Source organism: Odocoileus virginianus, chromosome 8 (genome assembly GCF_023699985.2).
Source record: "Odocoileus virginianus isolate 20LAN1187 ecotype Illinois chromosome 8, Ovbor_1.2, whole genome shotgun sequence".
Lineage (NCBI taxonomy): Eukaryota > Metazoa > Chordata > Mammalia > Artiodactyla > Cervidae > Odocoileus > Odocoileus virginianus.
Window position 1 is genome coordinate 557,235 of NC_069681.1, and position 18,660 is coordinate 575,894.

Sequence of the window (18,660 nt, forward strand, 5' to 3'; positions counted from 1 at the left end):
ATTGGGACATGAAGTCAGATTAGTCAATTTGACTTAATTTTGATATTTTATGATATGATATATTGGTTGGATGGCATCACCAACTCGATGGACATGAGTTTGAGTAAGCTCTGGGAGTAGATGATGGACAGGTAAATCTGGTGTGCTGCAGTCCATGGGGTTGCAGAGTCAGACACTGTTGAGAAACTGAGCTGAACTGGACTGTTATTTTAAAATACTCTCTCTTCTCCTTCCCCAACTTAGATTTGTCAGCCTGTATGACTATATAGCCTAGCACAGTCAGGAAACCAGTGCCTGAATTAAGGTAATGAGTGAAAGGTTTTACATTACAGATACATGCTCTTGGCTCACATGATGCTTTAAGCTGTAATTTCCCCATTTTTAAATTGGAAATTATTATTCCTATATGATAGTGCTGTTGTGAGAGTCATATTGAACATATACATACTTGTGTATGTATGTGCGTGCATATCCATATATGTGTGTGTGTGTATACATATAAGCACATTTATATATGTATATATCTTAGTCCTATGAATGCTCAAAATTAGTAGCTGTTATTATTTTGTCACCATTCTAATTAGCTCTCAGAGGACTCTTGAAAGGTAGATAGCTGATTTCTCAAGCAACAGTGTTCAGTAATGCTATGTGATTTCTTCACACTTTTACCTCTGTTCTGATAAGGAGTAGTTAGCCCTCTATATGTAAAATGATGAACACACAGCTCTGCACTACAGTTCTGCCTTTCTCCAAAAGATGGTAACAGCAGTTATCAGCTTCAAAATGTACATGGACTGCCTTTTGTTCATTATGGATATTTCTGTTTTCTGCTAGAATCATTGTCATATGTTAGATTTCTTGATCTAAAACAGGCCATTTTTAGAAAGAACAAGTATTCATAGAAGGCTGTTTTCGCCCAGGAGAAAGGCATACTCAGGTCCAGGTAACTTCTCCTTTTTGTGATTGTTTGGTTGCTCAGTCATGTCTGACTCTTTGCAACCCCATAGATTGCAGCACACCAGGCTTCCCTGTCCTTCACTGTCTCCCAGAGTTTGTTCAAATCCGTGTTCATTGAGTCCATTATACCATCCAACGATCTCATCTTATGTTGACCACTTCTCCTCCTGCCTTCAATCTTTCCCAGCATTAGGGTCTTTTCCAATGAGTCAGCTTTTCCCATCAAGCGGCCAAAGTATTAGAGCTTCAACTTCAGCATCAGTCCTTCCAATGAATATTCAGGACTGATTTCCTTTAGAATTGACTGGTTTGAACTCCTTGCTGTCCAAAGGACTCTCAAGAGTCTTCTCTAGGACCACAGGTTGAAAGGATCAATTTTTTAGTGTTCAGCCTTCTTTGTGGCCTGCCTTTCACATCCAGTAGTACATGACTACTGGAATAACTGCAGCTTTGACTATACAGGCCTTTGTTGGCAAAGTGATGTCTCTGCTTTTTAATCTGCTGTCTAGGTTTGTCATAGCTTTTCTTCCAAGGAGCAACTGTCTTTTAATTTCATGGCTGCAGTCACTGTCCCCAGTGATTTTGGAGCCCAAGAAAATAAAGTTTGTCACTGTTTACATTTATTTTCCCATTTATGAAGTGATGGGACTAGATCTTCCTTTCCCATGATCTTCCTTTTTTGAATGCTGAGTTTTGTTTTGTTTTTAATTGAAGGATAATTGCTTTTACAGAATTTTGTTGTTTTCTGGCAAACATCTCAACATGAATCAGCCATAGGTATACATATGTTCTGTCCCTTTAGAACTTCCCTCCCATCTCCCTCCCCATCTGGGTTGATACAGAGCCCCTGTTTGAGTTTCCTTAGCTATATAGCAAATTCCCATTGGGTATTTTGCACATGGTAAAGTAAGTTTCCATGTTACTCTTTCCAGATATCTCACCCTCTCTTCCCCTTGCCCCATGTCCACAAGTCTATTATCTATGTCTGTTTCTCCATTGCTGCCCTGTAAGTAAATTCTTTGGTAACATTTTTCTAGATTCTGTATGTATGCATTAGAATACGATATTTATGTTTCTCTTTCTGACTTACTTCACTCTGTATAATAGCTTCTAGTTTCATTCACCTCATTAGAAATGACTCAAAGGCATTCCTTTTCCTGGCTGAATAATATTCCCTTGTGTATATGTGTCACAACTTCTTTATGCATTCATCTGTCAATGGATATCTAGGCTGTTTCCATGTTCTAGGTATTGTAAATAGTGCTGCAATGAATAATGCAATACGTGTGTCTTTTTCATTTTTGGTTTCCTTAGGGTATATGCCTAGGAGTGTGATTGTTGGGTCATATGGTTTTAAGCCAGCTTTTTCATGCTCCTCCCTCACCTTCATCAAAAGACTCCTTAGTTCCTCTTCACTTTCTGCCATTAGGATGGTGTTATCTGCATATCTGAGGTTATTGATTTTTCTCTCTACAATCTTGATCCTACCTTGTGCTTTATTCAGCCTGACATTTGGCATGATGTAATCTGCATATAAGTTAAATAAGCAGAGTGACAATAAACAGTCTTGACATACTCCCTTCCCAACTTGAAGCCAGGCCATTGTTCCATGTTCATTCTAACTGTTTCTTCTTGACTTGCAGGCAGGTTGCTCAGGAGCCAGGTAAGGTGATCTGGTATTCCCATCTCTAACAATTTTCTACAGATTGTTGTGATCCACACAGTGAAAGTATTTAGCATAGTCAATGAAGTAAACTTTTAATGGCAGACAAGGTCTGTGTTTGTAGAACGGGGCTAAATGGATGGATAGAATCATAAGGAAAGGACTCCCCAGAGAGTGATTGGAAGGAAACAAAAGACCTTTGGAGGATCCTGTATTAAAAAGTTAGAAGAGAAAATTCAACAAAGACAAAATAGGTTCAGGATTAAAGGTTGAAAATACATTTCAGTTTCAAGCATCCCAGATGGCACAGTGGTCAAGAATCCACCTGTCAATGTAGGATACAAAAGAGAAGCAAATTGAGTCCCTGATTTGGGAAGAAGCCCTGAAGTAGGAAATGCCAATCCACTGCAGTATTTTTGCCTGGAAGACTCCATGAACAGAAGAGCCTGGCAGGCTACAGTCTATGGGGTTGGATGTGACTGAGCACTCATGCACATTTCAGTTTCACAGAATCAGGGAAAGTGGAAAATGAACATGTAAAGTCAGGAAAAGTAGGCCATAATCATGTAACGGCAACACAAAAATATAAGTCTAGCACCTTCTATGTTGTTTCTGCCATCATTCTGTGTCTGGTAATTTGTAAGGAATATATTGTTTGCTTGCCAAAACCTATTGGAGGAGAAATATAAAGGTGGTTCAAGATTTGTAGTATTTTTTGCTTAATGGTATGTGATAAGTGAAAACCTGCCCTTTTGCAAAAAATGTCACTGCTGCTTCAATTATGGTACTAAGGAGGTTAACTGTAGCCTTTGCTATAACAACTTGGAGAGCCTTGGCATTGATGTTGATTCAAAAGACCCATATCTAGTCTTACAAGAGCTTCTTGTAGTTATGACATACATATGTGGAGATGGCACCTGGAATCAATCTTGATCCAGAAATCCCACAGAAATGCTAAAATATTTACACTCACAGGTATCAAGGGTACCCGAGATTTCTCAGCTTTGTGACTAGTGGATGTTGTGTGTAAAATGTCTTTTATGATCACTACAAAATAGTTTAATAAGCTCTAGCAGGACTTTAGCAGACTCAGGGCTTTTGAAAAAGAGGTTTTGGAATACGGAAGTAGCACTAACTGTGTTTTAATGCTTCTTTCCCCCCAATAAAGCATATCATATATATGCACATTTAGAATGAGGAAAATTGCTTCCACAGAAAAGATATGTCATGCTTATGATGCATTTAGAGAATTCTTAATCATTTTATTTAGAGGCTTCCCAGATGGCGCAGTGGTAAAGAATCTGCTTGCCAGTGCACGGAACACAGGAGATGTGGGTTTGATCCCTGGGTGGGAAAGTTCCCCTGGAGAAGCAAATGGCAGCCCACTCCAGTATTTTTGCCTGGAGAACCCCATGGACAGAGGAGCCTGCTGGGCTACAGTCCAGGGGGTCGCAAAGAGCTTGACACGACTGAAACAACTAAGTATGAGTATAATAAAAAGTGCTTCTCAAGTGAATTTCTCAATTTCTGGCATTCTTTCTTATTCTGTCTGTATAAGTGTTAAATTGCTCAAAGTCTAAATTATGGGCAATACAAATATTATTCCAGTCATGTTTAATTTATTTGCATTTCTTTGAGTTATTTTAAATCCTAAAAGATCATATAAATATTTAAAATAAAGTTGGTAATGTAATTTTGTTATTAAAAGCCAGTTACTGTTAGTGGTGGTCTACTTAAATCTAGTTAATGAAGAAGTTATTTATCCATAAAAAGGAGCAATCCACAAAGAAAATTATAATTATTATTACTGATTCCATATAAAGTTGATACCAACTTGATCAGGTTTAAGTATTATTTATGATTAAGAATTGGTAGGCCTTTAAGATGTTTATAATTTTTTTTCTCAAGCAACACACTATTTTCACTAAATAAATGTTTTGCTACCATATAATTCCAAACAATTAATGAAAGTTTATTTACAAAATTTTTCTTTTCTTGATAGTCTAAATAAGGAAATAAAAAAATATTTGTTATTTCATAAATTGGACTTATATACATTTTTATTGAAGTTCATAGTTACACAATTTTTACACAAGTTTTGTATTTTGGGAGTGATTCTGTGGCTGTCAGATTCTGCCCATTGTTGATAACATTGACATAGTCAATACACAACATATGTGCTTACCTTAGAGAATATTAGATTAACACCAATACACAGAAGGATTTATGAAATTAAAATAAAGTACCAAATTTTCCTTATTTAATTCTAACTTGGCCTAATTCCTGGCTATGTAACCTCAAGTAACCTACTACCCTCTGAGAATTTCAGATTTCTTCTCTTAAAAATGGGATTATTAACTTTCAGTTTTCTTGTGAAGATTAGAGATAATGCTCACCATGCACCTGCAAAACTTAGGTGCTCAATGATTGGTACCTGTCAGCAGTAAATGAAATTGAGGTCAGCAACTGTACCTTCTTCCTACAAAGATACCCAGGGGAAGCTAGTGGTCGTAGGGATACTACTGTGAACATGTTGACTTTTTACATCATTGACAGAGACTTTGATTAACCCTACAGCACTAATACAGTGTATGCCAAGATCAGAACAGTCATGCAGTTTTTAGCAATCCCACCTTAAATTCAAAGACTCAAATAAAAAAGAGATTTTTGAAAGCCAGGCAAAAGATCCATCAATCGGCATAAAATATTACAGGAGGACAGGTTTTCATTAAGCTTCTTCCAATGTAACACTTCAATCTGTGAGAGTGAAGAAAAGGTATCTGAAGGATATAGGACACAGGATCAGTGTCCTAAAATGAAATTTCAAATGATTTCTCTCCTTCAATAGATTTGTTTTGTCCCTGACCTAATTTCTATGCTAATTCATAGAGCTTAAAATTGCTTCATTCTCGGCAAAGCCCATACTTCTCCCTTCTTTCAACTCTCCCAGGGGCTGACTCTAGGGAACAAGGCTACATGATACATATATATCATCAATAAACTGCATTTGGTTAACTGTTCATTATTCAGCAACTGCTGATCCACTTTGTGGATTTTGCATGCCCTTCATTTAGTCTTCTCCTCAATCCTGCTACCTTTCTTTTGATGATTTCACTGTTCATTATCACCTCTACCAGAAGTGAGAAGGAAGAATGTGAAATTTAAATGAATCGAAAATGACTTTGAAATTTATTTTAAGGATAAGGAGAGAAAGTTGAAAATGTGATCTAAAATTAGGCCTGGAGTTTTCTGATGACTTCATCCAGCTATACTTATCCTTTTTAAAGTGCTGCTAATGGAGTTCTGGAAATAAAAAGACAGTTCAATTCTACTACATTCCTTCCTCTTGGAAAACAGGGAAAAAGATGTCATATGTGAAATCTATTTATACAAAGTTTTTTAAAACAAAAAGGAAAGTAGTATTCAGAATAGACCAATGCTTAACAAAAGTCACATTTATAAGTTGCACAGTACAGTGGTAAATGTTTTACAATACAATTTTGTATTACAGTAAATTAGCTTATGTGTGCCCTTTTCATACAAATAATGCAAGATAAATACATATTTATTTCTTAACTATCCAGTTTTCTTAGCAGAAGAACCAATGTTTTTACTTTCTATTAGTCTTACAATTAATTTCTTAGTTGTATAGGGAAAAACACAATAGGATTTTTTCAAAGTTTGTTTTACTTGAACAATAATTTACTGAAATTAGTGATGATGACCATTTAGTTGGTAAGTCCATGTCTGACTCTTGCAACTCCATGGACCATAACCCACTGGGATTCTCTGTCCATTGGATTCTCCAGGCAAGAATACTTGATATGGATTGCCATTTCCTTCTCCAGGGGATCTTCCCGACCCAGGAATCAAACCTGGGTCTCCTGCACTGCAGGCAGATTCTTTACCAACTGAGCTATGAGAGAAGCTATTATTGTTTCTCTAAAAAGTTTGTAACTTTGTAAAATTAATAAAATATAAAACAAAGTAATCAGTACTTACAGCAATGTTTAATAATAGGGTTTGGGAAATAATAGATAATTTAAAAAAACAAAATGGTCTTTTACTAAACTATCTTCTAATATTGGGGAGATAATCCTGAAGCCAAAATCTACTACTATTTTAAGAAATAGTGTTTTGAGGACTCTCATTAGCTAGGGACCATCTCTCTTGCTCTCAACTAATATGTAAAATGAGAGCTAACTAGGAGATTCATAAAGCTATTCAGACCCTCTCAAGTATACACATGCTTTCAAGTATACACATATACATCAGTAAAAAAAAAAAAAAAATTCATAATATATGTTGTTTACAAGTTGTGAGACGATCTAAGCTAGCCAAACACTGAGAAGTCCATGTTTGTGTGTGTGTGTGTGTGTGTGTGTGTGTGTGCGTGTGCGCTCAGTCATGTCTGACTCTTTGCAACCCCATGCCAGGCTACAGCCCACCGGACTCCTCTGTCCATGGAGTTTTTCCAGCCAAGAATACTGGAGTGGATTGCCATTTCCAACTCTAGGGGTCTTTCCAACCCAGTGACTGAACCTATATCTCTTGCATCTCCTGCATTGGCTGGGAGATTCTTTACCACACCACCACCTGGGAAGCACATGTACGTGTTTACAAAACAATATTTGACTAAAGAGGTTTTTACTTCAAAAAGGTCTCAAATAGCAAATCTATGCCTACAATAGTGTTTTTCTCATTGTTGGTGAGTGATAAATGCTTGTTGACTCAGGCCCAGGGATTGAACCCATGTTTCCTGCATTAGCAGGCAGATGATTTACTACTGAGCCACCAGGCAAGAATGCTGGAGTGAGTGAGCATGCCCTTCTCTAACAGATCTTCCTGACCTGGAGATTGAACCCAGGTCTTCTGTATTGCAGGGAGATTCTTTACCATATATTTACGATGATTATATAATACATTTACATGCTATTAAAAGTCCCATATATACTGTAATAATCAAATTTATTACATATTAACATAAACATTATATGTATATACAGCATATTTTAAGACATCTAAAATGACTGCTAAAATCATATATTAACAAGCAAAAAATAAAATAATCTTTTTTTCCCCTTTTTATTGAAATATAGTTGATTTACAATGTTGTGTTAGTTTCTGGTATGAGTGATCCAGTTATACACATACACAGACACACACATATATATATTCTTTTGCATATTTTTTTCTATATTTATTACAGGATTTTGGATATAGTTCCCTGTCCTATATAATAGGACATTGTTGTTTGTCCATTCTCTCCATAATAGTTTCCATCTGCTAGTCCCAAACACCCAATCCAACCATTCCCAGAACTCCCTACTCCTTGGCAACCCCACGTCTGCTCTCTATGTCTGTGAGTCTGTTTCTGTTTGGTAAGTAAGTTCTTTTCTGTTGCATTTTAGCTTCCACATATAAGTGATATCATTTGGTATCTGTCTTTCTGACTTACTCCACTTAGCATAATAATCTTTAGGTCCATCCGTGTAGCTGCAAAAGACATAATTTCATTACTTTTTGTGGCTGAGTAATATTCCACATTTTCTTTATTCAGTCATCTGTCAATGAATATTTAGGTTGTTTCCTTGTCTTCACTGCTATGAACAGTGCTGCTATAAATACAAGGGTGCTTGTGTCTTTTCAAATCATAGTTTGTCTGGATATATGCCCAAAAATAGGATTGCTGGATCATATAGCAACTCTGTTTTTAGTTTTTTGAAACCTCCATATAGTTCTTCACAGTAATTGTACCAAATTGGGTTCCTGCCACAGTGGAGGTGGGTTCCATTTTCTTCATGCATATTATTTCTTATTTGTACATTTTTTCATAATGACCATCCTGAATAGTGTGAGTTGGTACCTCAATGTAGTCTTTATTTACATAAATTAGTCTTAAAATAAGGTCATATGCTTAATTTGTATTTATTTATCATCTTGAATCACCAGAATGTGGTTCAAAATAAGTTTAACTGTCTGTATATGCATTAATCACATGAAATGTTATGGATAGCATACTGTCATTTAAATACTTTAAATGATATAACAGAGTTAACTGAAAAATATAAACAAAAACTACCTGGAAAATGTAACACTTCACAATTTTAGAAGTTTCAAACTTGCAATAAATGAAAATTATTATTAACCTTCTACATTATACTATAATAAAATAAATATAAAACTAATCTATGTATCATTATGCAATTTCTATCAAAGACATATATTCGGTAAGCTATTTCCCTCATACATGTGTTTGTAGTGTGTATGGGTATTTTTATAGGAAATTGAAACAGAGATCTGATGGCTTGCCTAAAGTCTCATAGTAACTTCATAACAACCTAGAGAAGGGTATCCAAATCCCCTGGTTCAGCTCAGTGCCATCTATTTCATCAAGTTGTTTTCCTTGTCTATAGAAAAAATAAGCTTGGGAGGCTTATAATCTAGCTATTCTTCTAGGTCGATTTTTATAGAACACCTGGGAAGCAGGCCCAGAGCAAATGAGACATCTGAGAAGTTCATAAGTATTATTTTCAAGGGGTTAATAGCATAGAAGCTCTCTAAGTCATCCTTAGAAATATGTGACACCAGATGGCAGGTCACAGAGCCAGCTCATAAGGAGCAGGAGTTTGGGGACACTTTCACAGTGCCAACTAAGAAGATACAAGAGAAGAAAAAAAGGAATTTGTTCTTTTCTTTTTATTTCTAAGCTCATTTACAGTTTAAACCTGCATGAAATCTTAACTTAGATCTCCAAAGAGGAAAGATAATAAGTAGCTCAGTTAACAGTCTGGAATGTGTCATGTAAGATGCTATCCCAAATGTGCTGGCCTTGATGACAAACTTCCATGCAGGAACTTTGCAATAACCACAGCAACTTAAAGCAAAGGAGGTTATTACTGTCCCAAACATTATCTCCAGAATGTTTAATTTTTGTGCTTTGACTTATAATTTATATGGTCATGCTTTATAGAAACAGTAGAGAAAATTATTGCTGATTGTAGTGTACTTCTAGACAAAGGATAAATTAAAGGAAACAAATCCTAAATTTTCACCAAAATAGGTGAGTAATCTTAACCTGTTGCAGAGGGGATGAGCTGTAAGGGAATATAGTCTACCACACTTGCTATCTGTACAGATGCAGAATTAATTCAGATTGTGTGTCTAAGCTGTATGTATCCTGACTATGGATGGATTGCCTAATTCTGGTCATGTGCCCCAAACTTTCAGAAGCCGTGAGCATTGTGTGAAGACACAAATGAAACACATTTCAGAAGCAGCTTTCTACTGATTTTTGAAGTTGGATATGTTTCAACTGCAGATCCAAAAGTAACTGTTTACCAGTCATGTGGTAAAAGTTCAGCTGTAGGGCAGAACAAGCAGCTGAAGAAGCAAGGAGAGGCAAAGCATCCTTCCCTGACTGTTTTCTTTACCAGCTGTGTGATGGCCTTACATGTACATGTTCAAGTGTGTTTACCACTTCATCAGCATTAAAAATTTCACTTCAAAGAGCTTAAAGGAGCTAATTTTATAAGCCAGATTTGTATTATAAGAAGTTTTGCTTGTGAACTCCATGTATAGCTGTATTAGTGCAATAAGAAGCTGTTACACACACCAGGTTTTCTGATGTAGTGTGGCATCAATATTTGGGACTTCTGTGTCTCTGGGATTAGTACAGATGAGGAGAAAATAGAAAGTTCCAGAAGCAAAACAATTAGCTCTGCTAAGCAATTTATATTCTATTCAGCATAGAGTAGAAGGAAAAAATAAAACTTAAAGTGGATCCTATGGAAAACATAGGATGTCAGATTTTTCTCAGATCTTTCCCAATAGAAAGACTTTTCTATTCCAGGCTCAGTGGTTAGTTACTCAACTGGAGGACTTCATGTTTAAGACAGTACAAGGAATATATGAAAACCTAGTGATGAATTGAAACGTGTACTCGGGGAAAGGCCAATGGTCTTTCCCATCAGGCACCCTGCAGATCAAAGAGTGTTTCACAGACTTAATACAGTGTGGTTTCTCACCAGCCCTGATTTTATAAATTAGAATTTGGTCATATGTCTATTTAATGCCAGGGTCAGAGGGGCTATACAAGCATTTTGCACCACACTCCTCCAGTATTCCTTTCTCAGTAAGCATTCCAAGAAAAAACAAAGTAATAACCTGAAAACTAGCCTTTATTTCTAAAAACCCAAGGCTTCAGTAAAGAAAAGGAAGAAAGATAGCGCTAAGTCGTGTCCTACTCTTGCGACGATCCTGTAGACTGTAGCCTGACAGGCTCCTCTGTCCACAGTATTCTCCAAGCAAAAATACTGGAGTGGGTTGCCATTTCCTTCTCTGGGGGATCTTCCCAACCTAGGAATCAAACCCAGATCTCCAGCATCGCAGGCAGGTTCTTTACCAACTGAGCTATGCGGGAAGCCCCAGGCTTCAGTAAGTGCCAGGCAAAGAAAAGAAAAGAAAAATCCACCTCTTTTTCTTAGAGAAATGTGGTAAAATTGTTTGCAGGCAGAACCACCTGTGCTACCGAGCAATAGTTTCCACCCTCCCCTTTGGCTGTTTACCTTAACCAGAAGCCGCGATTCTCTTAAAGACCACAAGGCAGACACCCAGGGACGCTTGCGCCTACGACCAGGAAACTGGCAGAAGTCCTGCCGCCACCAACAGCGAAGCTTCAAAATTAAAGCATATTGAAATATTCACTGAGTTAGCATATTTGCTTCTCAGCTTAAGACCGCCTTGCAAAGAGCTTGAAAGCCCTTCCTTCCGCAGAGAAAGTGGGGTTTCTTCCTCCTTGCAAACATTGCTGGATCCAAGTCTCCGATGAACTGGTTGCAAAGCTGGCATTTGGGGATTGCGCCTGTGGTTGCTCCGTAGCGCGGACTTGCTATTCGGATATAAATGCATACTTATTCTCCATTCGGATATGAATGCATGCTTAGTTACTCGCTATGTTCTATTCGGATATAAATGCAGACTTATTTATTTAATCTAAATCTCCCTCTCACGTTTTCAACCTGTGGACTGGGGACCTGACTGGTGCTGCGAGGACAGAGGCCGGGGGCACGCGCCCGGAGCCGGACCAGGTAGAGCCTAGCCTCGGTCTTCCGAGGCAAGTCCCCCTCCGGCTCCTTAGGCCGGGTCTGGACGTGCCCACGTCCGGAGCAGGAAATCACAACCGTGCCCCAACGCCCCCACGGCTTTCTGTCCTCCTGGAGCTGCTGTCCTTGATTGACAAGCCGGGGACTATTGGCTGAAGTCCCCCCCGCGATTTGCATGCCCAGAGAGGGAGTGTCGTCTGCCGCCCTCCTGCGCGAGCCAGCAGCCTGCAGCCTCCCGGGGAATGCGCGGCGGCAGGGATGCGTGCGCCTCGCGGGCCCGGGCAGTGAGCTGGAGTCGGGCGACCTGGCGCCCGAGCCCGGATATGGGGAGTCTCAGTTGTCCTAGCAGCAGCGCCAGCCTCGGAAACCTGCCGGTAAGGGTCGAGGTCCAGGAGTCCCGCGGCCCTGACACGTTGCAGCACCGTGGTGCGGTTCCTACTCCTTGATGTTTTTCAAACCTTTTACCTTATTCCAAACTTCACGGGAAGGTTGAGAGGAGGGAAAGAGAGTTTGAGATAATGTCTCTTCATTTTAGCAAGGAATAGGCAAGTCCTTGGGTAATGAGAAGTTTCTGAAGGAGGAACGGAAGGAGATGAGGTAAAGGGGGTTAGGGTGCGCTCATGTGGCTTTAAGACAGACGTGTTTTTGCGGCCGGCATCTGGCTTTAACCGTCTACTGAAACTGACGAACGGTTTTTGCATTTCATTTTCCGCCTTTGCTTCTCTTTTCCTAGGGAGGGGGGTTAGTGAGAGCTTATCATGGGGTGGAAATTCAGATCTTTTCGATTTGATTTTAGGTACGTGTTAAAACGAAGATCAATTCTGCAGACCTAAAGCGTTTATTTAGTGGAGTAGGGAGCCGGAGGGGCTAGAGTTTCTATGTCTTCATTGTTGTTGTTGTTGTTATCGGTCTCATAGCAAGGGATGCAAGACATTTCCTGTTCCTGGGACCTTAGCTGTAGAAACACTTCAGTGGGAAAAAATAAAGAGCCCACTTCTCGGCCCGCTCCACTCCCAGCCCGCTCCCTCCCCGTGACCGGCCCTGGTGATCTCCCTTAGGGGCGGCGCGGTCCCGTCACCACGCTTCCCGGGGTGCGTGATGGTTTGGGATTCCGAACGTTTGCCGAGTGAGGGTGATGGGGAACCGGGCAAGAGCTGGGGTGGGGGTGCGGTGCGGAAAGTAAACAGAAAATAAGTTTTGGAGACAGCGTTGCCGCGCAGATCTCTCCCTTGCAGCAAGTTTCCTCTCAGCCCTGTTTTGACTGGAGCCTTTGCCTTTGAGAACGGGGATGGAGCCGGAAGGAGCCCGGGGCACGTGTTCTGACTCCAGGCTCTATTATTCCACGTGTGTGTAACAAGCTTTCTCTCCTCCCCCCTCCCCCCGCTGCCCCGCACCCCACCCCACCGCCCCATTCAGCATCTGCTTCTGTTTTTCCTCTTCGTGGGACCTTTCAACTGCCTGGCGAGTTACAGCCGGGCCACGGAGATTCTGTACAGCCTGAACGAGGGGCTGCCGGCGGGGGTGCTCATCGGCAGCCTGGCGGAGGACCTGCGGCTGCTGCCCAGCGCAGGGGAGCAGGACCTGCAGTCTCAGTCGCCTCAGCACCGCGTCGCCGAGCGGAACCCTCCTCTCTCCTTCAGCCTGGCCTCCCAGGGGCTGAGTGGACAGTACGTGACCCTAGACAACCGCTCAGGAGAGCTGCACACTTCTGCCCAGGAGATCGACCGGGAAGCCTTGTGTCTTGAAGGAGGCGGAGGGACTGCCTGGAGGAGCAGCATTTCCATCTCCTCTTCGCCTTCTGCTGACTCTTGTCTTTTGCTTCTGGATGTCCTAGTCCTGCCTCAGGAATACTTTAGGTTTGTGAAGGTAAAAATCGCTATCCGGGACATCAATGACAATGCCCCGCGGTTCCCTATTTCTCAAATATCAGTTTGGGTCCCAGAAAATGCACCTGTAAACACCCGGCTGGCCATAGAGCATCCTGCCGTGGACCCAGATATGGGCACTAATGGTGTTCAGACCTACCGCTTGCTGGACTACCATCGCATGTTCACCCTGGACGTGGAGGAGAATGAGAGCGGGGAGCGCACCCCCTACCTAATCGTCATGGGACAGCTGGACAGAGAGACCCAGGACCAGTATGTGAGCGTCATCATAGCTGAGGATGGTGGGTCTCCACCACTGCTAGGCAGTGCCACCCTCACCATTGGCATAACTGACATTAATGACAACTGCCCACTCTTCACAGACTCACAAATCAACATCACTGTGTATGGGAATGCTACTGTGGGCACAGCAATTGCAGCTGTTCGGGCTGTGGACACAGACTTGGGAAACAATGCTCAGATCACCTACTGTTACAGTCAGAAAGTTCCACAAGCATCCAAGGATTTATTCCATTTGAATGAAAACACCGGGGTCATTAAACTTTTCAGTAAGATTGGAGGAAGTGTTCTGCAAACACACAAGCTCACCATCCTTGCTAATGGGCCAGGCTGCATCCCTGCTGTGATCACTGTCCTGGTGACTATTATCAAAGTCATTTTCAGGCCACCTGAAATCATCCCTCGTTATATAGCAAATGAGATAGATGGTATTATTTATCTGAAAGAATTGGAACCTGTTAACACTCCAATTGCATTCTTTACCATAAGAGATCCAGAAGGTAAATACAAGATGAACTGCTATCTGGATGGTGAAGGACCATTTAGGTTATTGCCCTACAAACCATACAGTAATGAGTATCTTCTAGAAACGACAAAACCTATGGATTATGAGCTACAGCAATTCTATGAAATAGCCATAGTAGCTTGGAACTCTGAGGGATTTCAAGTCAAAAAAATGATTAAAGTGCAACTTTTAGATGACAATGATAATGCTCCTGTTTTCCTTCAACCCTTGGTAGAACTAACCATTGAAGAAAATAATGCACCCAATGCCTTTTTGGCTAAGCTAGATGCTACAGATGCTGACAGTGGAGAGAGGGGCCAAGTTTCATATTTTCTGGGACCTGATGCTCCATCATATTTTTCCTTGGACAGTGTCACAGGAATTCTGACAGTTTCTACTCAGTTGGATCGAGAGGAGAAAGAAAAGTATAGATACACAGTCAGAGCTGTTGACTCTGGGAAGCCACCCCAAGAATCAGTAGCCACTGTGGTTATTACAGTGTTGGATAAAAATGACAACAGCCCTAGGTTCATCAACAAGGACTTCAGCTTCTTTGTGCCAGAAAACTTTCCAGGATACGGTGAAATTGGAGTAATTAGTGTCACAGACGCTGATACTGGGCAAAACGGATGGGTCGCTCTCTCCGTGGTGAACCAGAGTGATATTTTTGTCATAGACACTGGAAAGGGCATGCTGAGAGCTAAAGTCTCTTTGGACAGAGAGCAGCAAAGCTCCTATACTTTGTGGGTTGAAGCCGTCGATGGGGGTGTGCCTCCCCTCTCCTCTACTGCAAAAATCACAATTCTCCTTCTAGACATTAATGACAACCCGCCTCTCGTTTTATTTCCTCAGTCTAACATGTCTTACTTATTGGTGTTGCCTTCTACTCTCCCTGGCTCACTAGTTACAGAGGTCTATGCAGTTGACAAAGATACAGGCATGAATGCTGTCATAGCCTATAGCATCATAGGGAGAAGAGGGCCTAGGCCTGAATCCTTTAGAATTGACCCTAAAACTGGCAACATTACTTTGGAGGAGGCATTGCTGCAGACAGATTATGGGCTCCATCGTTTACTGGTGAAAGTGAGTGATCATGGTTATCCAGAACCTCTCCATTCCACAGTCATGGTGAATCTATTTGTCAATGACACTGTCAGTAATGAAAGCTACATTGAGAATCTTTTAAGAAAGGAACCAGAAATTAGCATAGAGGAGAAAGAACCACAGATTTCAATAGAACCAACTCATAGGAAAGCTGAATCTGTGTCTTGTATGCCCACCTTAGTAGCTCTATCTGTAATAAGCTTGAGTTCTATCATGTTCTTAACAGGGATGGGCATATATATCTGTTTAAGGAGAGAGAAGAAACACCATAGGGAGGATGACAATTTGGAAGTACAGACTCCATTAAAAGGAAAAATTGACTTGCATATGAGAGAGAGGAAACCAATGGCTATTTCTAATATTTGATTTTTTGCTGTAGGATAGCAGAGATATTTCAGCTGACTTTGGGGATTTCTCACCACCAAAATAAGAATGTGGATGGCAGTTCCAATGAAGGACATCTAATTTATAACTTGTACTATATTGTAAATAGCAGTTTACAGGTTTTTAAATTCAAAATCAGAGGTTATAATATGTGTACAGAAATTTTTAAATGAAATTGGTACTAACAGCTATGGTGCTGTTATTTGGAAAATCTTAGACATGATTTGCAGCTTTCATACACCAAGCAGATGATTGTTAAAACCTAGGAGTAAGGTGAGAAAATGTACATTGCATTTTTTGTCTAAAAAGTCCTTTAACCACAAGAGGGCTTCGACTGCTCCTTTGCAGGGAACTATTTTAAGGTATTGTACATGACAGTTGTACATGAAATTAATGAAAAAGTCTATTTTAATTATATTGTTTTTAACATTAAACAAAGATGAAATTAAATGGGATTTCACCCTACTTAAATATATGATTAAAATGAAAATAATTGCATTTGTAAACAGAATGTTTATTACCTCACAAATGCATCATGTATAATTTGAAAGAGAAGGCATCTTTAATTTGAAAAAGAAGTCATCTGTGAAGAAGCACAGTTCTTTTTTAGCAAGGATAAATATTTTGCCACGTGTTAAAGATCTGATGTGCTGAAGAATAATTCACTTTCTGTGTACTCTCGTGGCTTTCTATTTGCTTTACCACTGCATTTACTATTATTACAGGGAATTCTTTCTTACAGAAAATGTAACAAGAAGTTATATCCAAGAAAGCAAAGATATGTTTCAATCCTTAGTTGTTTAATAGGTGTTTATGACATTTTGAGGCTTTCACAACTCGTCAGTAGTACTTTATATTTGGGCTTTGTGTTAGAACTTATATGCTTAAATTCATGTGTTACATTGAAAAAAACCAGAAATCTTATTAAAATTATTCTAGAAGTTGGTGGACACTATCTGTTGTTTTAGCGGGGCCTTTTCTATGAAAGTTATACTTATTGTTTTGTTGTTTAGGTTTGTTGGTTACCATTTCTGGCTTCCTTTCTTTGGCTTTGGATTAGTTCCAAGAGTTTATTTGTAAGCCCAGCAGCAGACCTCTTTGATAATTTAGCTTTTACTGAATGCTTTGCAGTGAAGCAAGCTGGTTTATCAGTGATTGATCACCCTCACTTCATTGTGTGAGCTGGAAATTTTATTTTATATAAGAGCTATAGCAAAATTATCTGTGTAAATGAATAGTTTATTAGCTTAAACTGGATCATTCTACTTTTTGGTATCATGTGTCTGTACTGTACCAAAAGTGTTTATATGTCTGCAAATTAAAGGTATATATTTTCATAATTTTCTCATTTTTACTGTTTTGTATTTGAACATGGGTTTGTTGTTTTACTGAAGTGCCCATTAATGGCATTCATCTGCTTTTAAAGATAAATGTGAGTAAATTGTAAATATTATGTTATGCTAAAGCTTACATTATACTAATTTATTACTTAAATAAACATTGGGTAAATTATTAAACATATGTGAAGTTATAAACATATATATATATGTGCATATGTGTGTGTGTGTGTGTGTGTGTGTGTGTGTGTATCATAGACAAAGACTATGGCTATGTACTTAATAGTTCATATGAAAATTTATAGCCATGCATGTGTACATGTATATTTATTTACTATGACTTAGAATCAATTATAAACACTCATTTTAATTGCAAATCATCTATTAACTCTGTTATAAACTTCAATTTTAAAAACACATTGCAAAAAAAATTGAATACAAAAACAAGATCTTTTGAATATGTATTAACTCATTTTCTTATTTTCAATTTGACAATTTAAATAAGTAAGATAATAAGATATGAAACAGTAGTTCTTGCTACAAAAGGGAAATATATTTTTATTGGAAATTCCTTTTGTTTGAGAGCCACCTGAGCTAAGAAACTAAGATCATTTAGCTCCCCACTCCCCAAACTTTTCATTCATAATTGATATAGCCCTCCAAACTTCATTTGTAATTAGTATAGAGCAATGGAGGAAACTGTTCTCCACCAGTTATTTTTATATCTATTTCTCTTTTTTACAGGAAAGAACTACATGTGAAACAAGCAGCACCATTAAAAGAAAAAAAAAAAAAGCAGTCCTCCACAATTGCAAAGATTTAATTATCAGTTTAAATAGCAAAATACTTAATTTACTTCTGAATTTGAAGAGGTTCATGTGTTTGGGGATACAGGTTTCATCTCTAGCATTAAAAAATGCCTTTAACACTAATAAAAGGACATATTTTGATAACTTCTTGTGCCAGGATTTCCTTTACAAAAACATCTCATTCACACTAAAAACATTTATAACAAGGGAAGTTAAAGTAAATTAAGCTCAAAGATAAAAACCCCTTTTTACTAACACCTTGTGCTAGAATGGTTGCCAAAATGTATGCTAATCATGTCAATGTTGCTAGTTGAGCTGGCACAAAAATAAATGTTCCATTCATTAAAAGCCCTAATATCCATTTAACAGTTTGAGGACCAGTGAGTCTTCTTTGCCCAATTTAATGAGGAAGAGATTTCTCTGATCTTTGCACTGCCAAGTTCATTCTTACTCTACAGAGAAAATTGTTCGTTAATTTGGATTGGGAAATTTAAAGCAACAAAGTAATTTCAGCTACAAGGGAGGAAACAATTTGCATTACTTGACTGTTTAGATGCCTTGACCCTATTTTTTTTAAAAAAAAAAAGTTTTCTTGACAGTTATGCTTCTATCAACGGTAGTTAAAAGGAAAA

General features: G+C 39.0%; 1 protein-coding gene across 1 annotated transcript; it reads left to right on the forward strand.

The window, feature by feature from the left end:
- The first annotated feature begins 11,125 nt into the window (after nt 1-11,125).
- Nucleotides 11,126-18,172, forward strand: PCDH20 (protocadherin 20). The gene is made up of 2 exons (XM_020910286.2): nt 11,126-12,098; nt 13,141-18,172. Exons 1-2 carry the CDS (start codon nt 11,967-11,969, stop codon nt 15,862-15,864), a joined length of 2,856 nt encoding a protein of 951 aa, XP_020765945.2. The 5' UTR covers nt 11,126-11,966; the 3' UTR covers nt 15,865-18,172.
- The last annotated feature ends 488 nt before the right edge of the window (nt 18,173-18,660 follow it).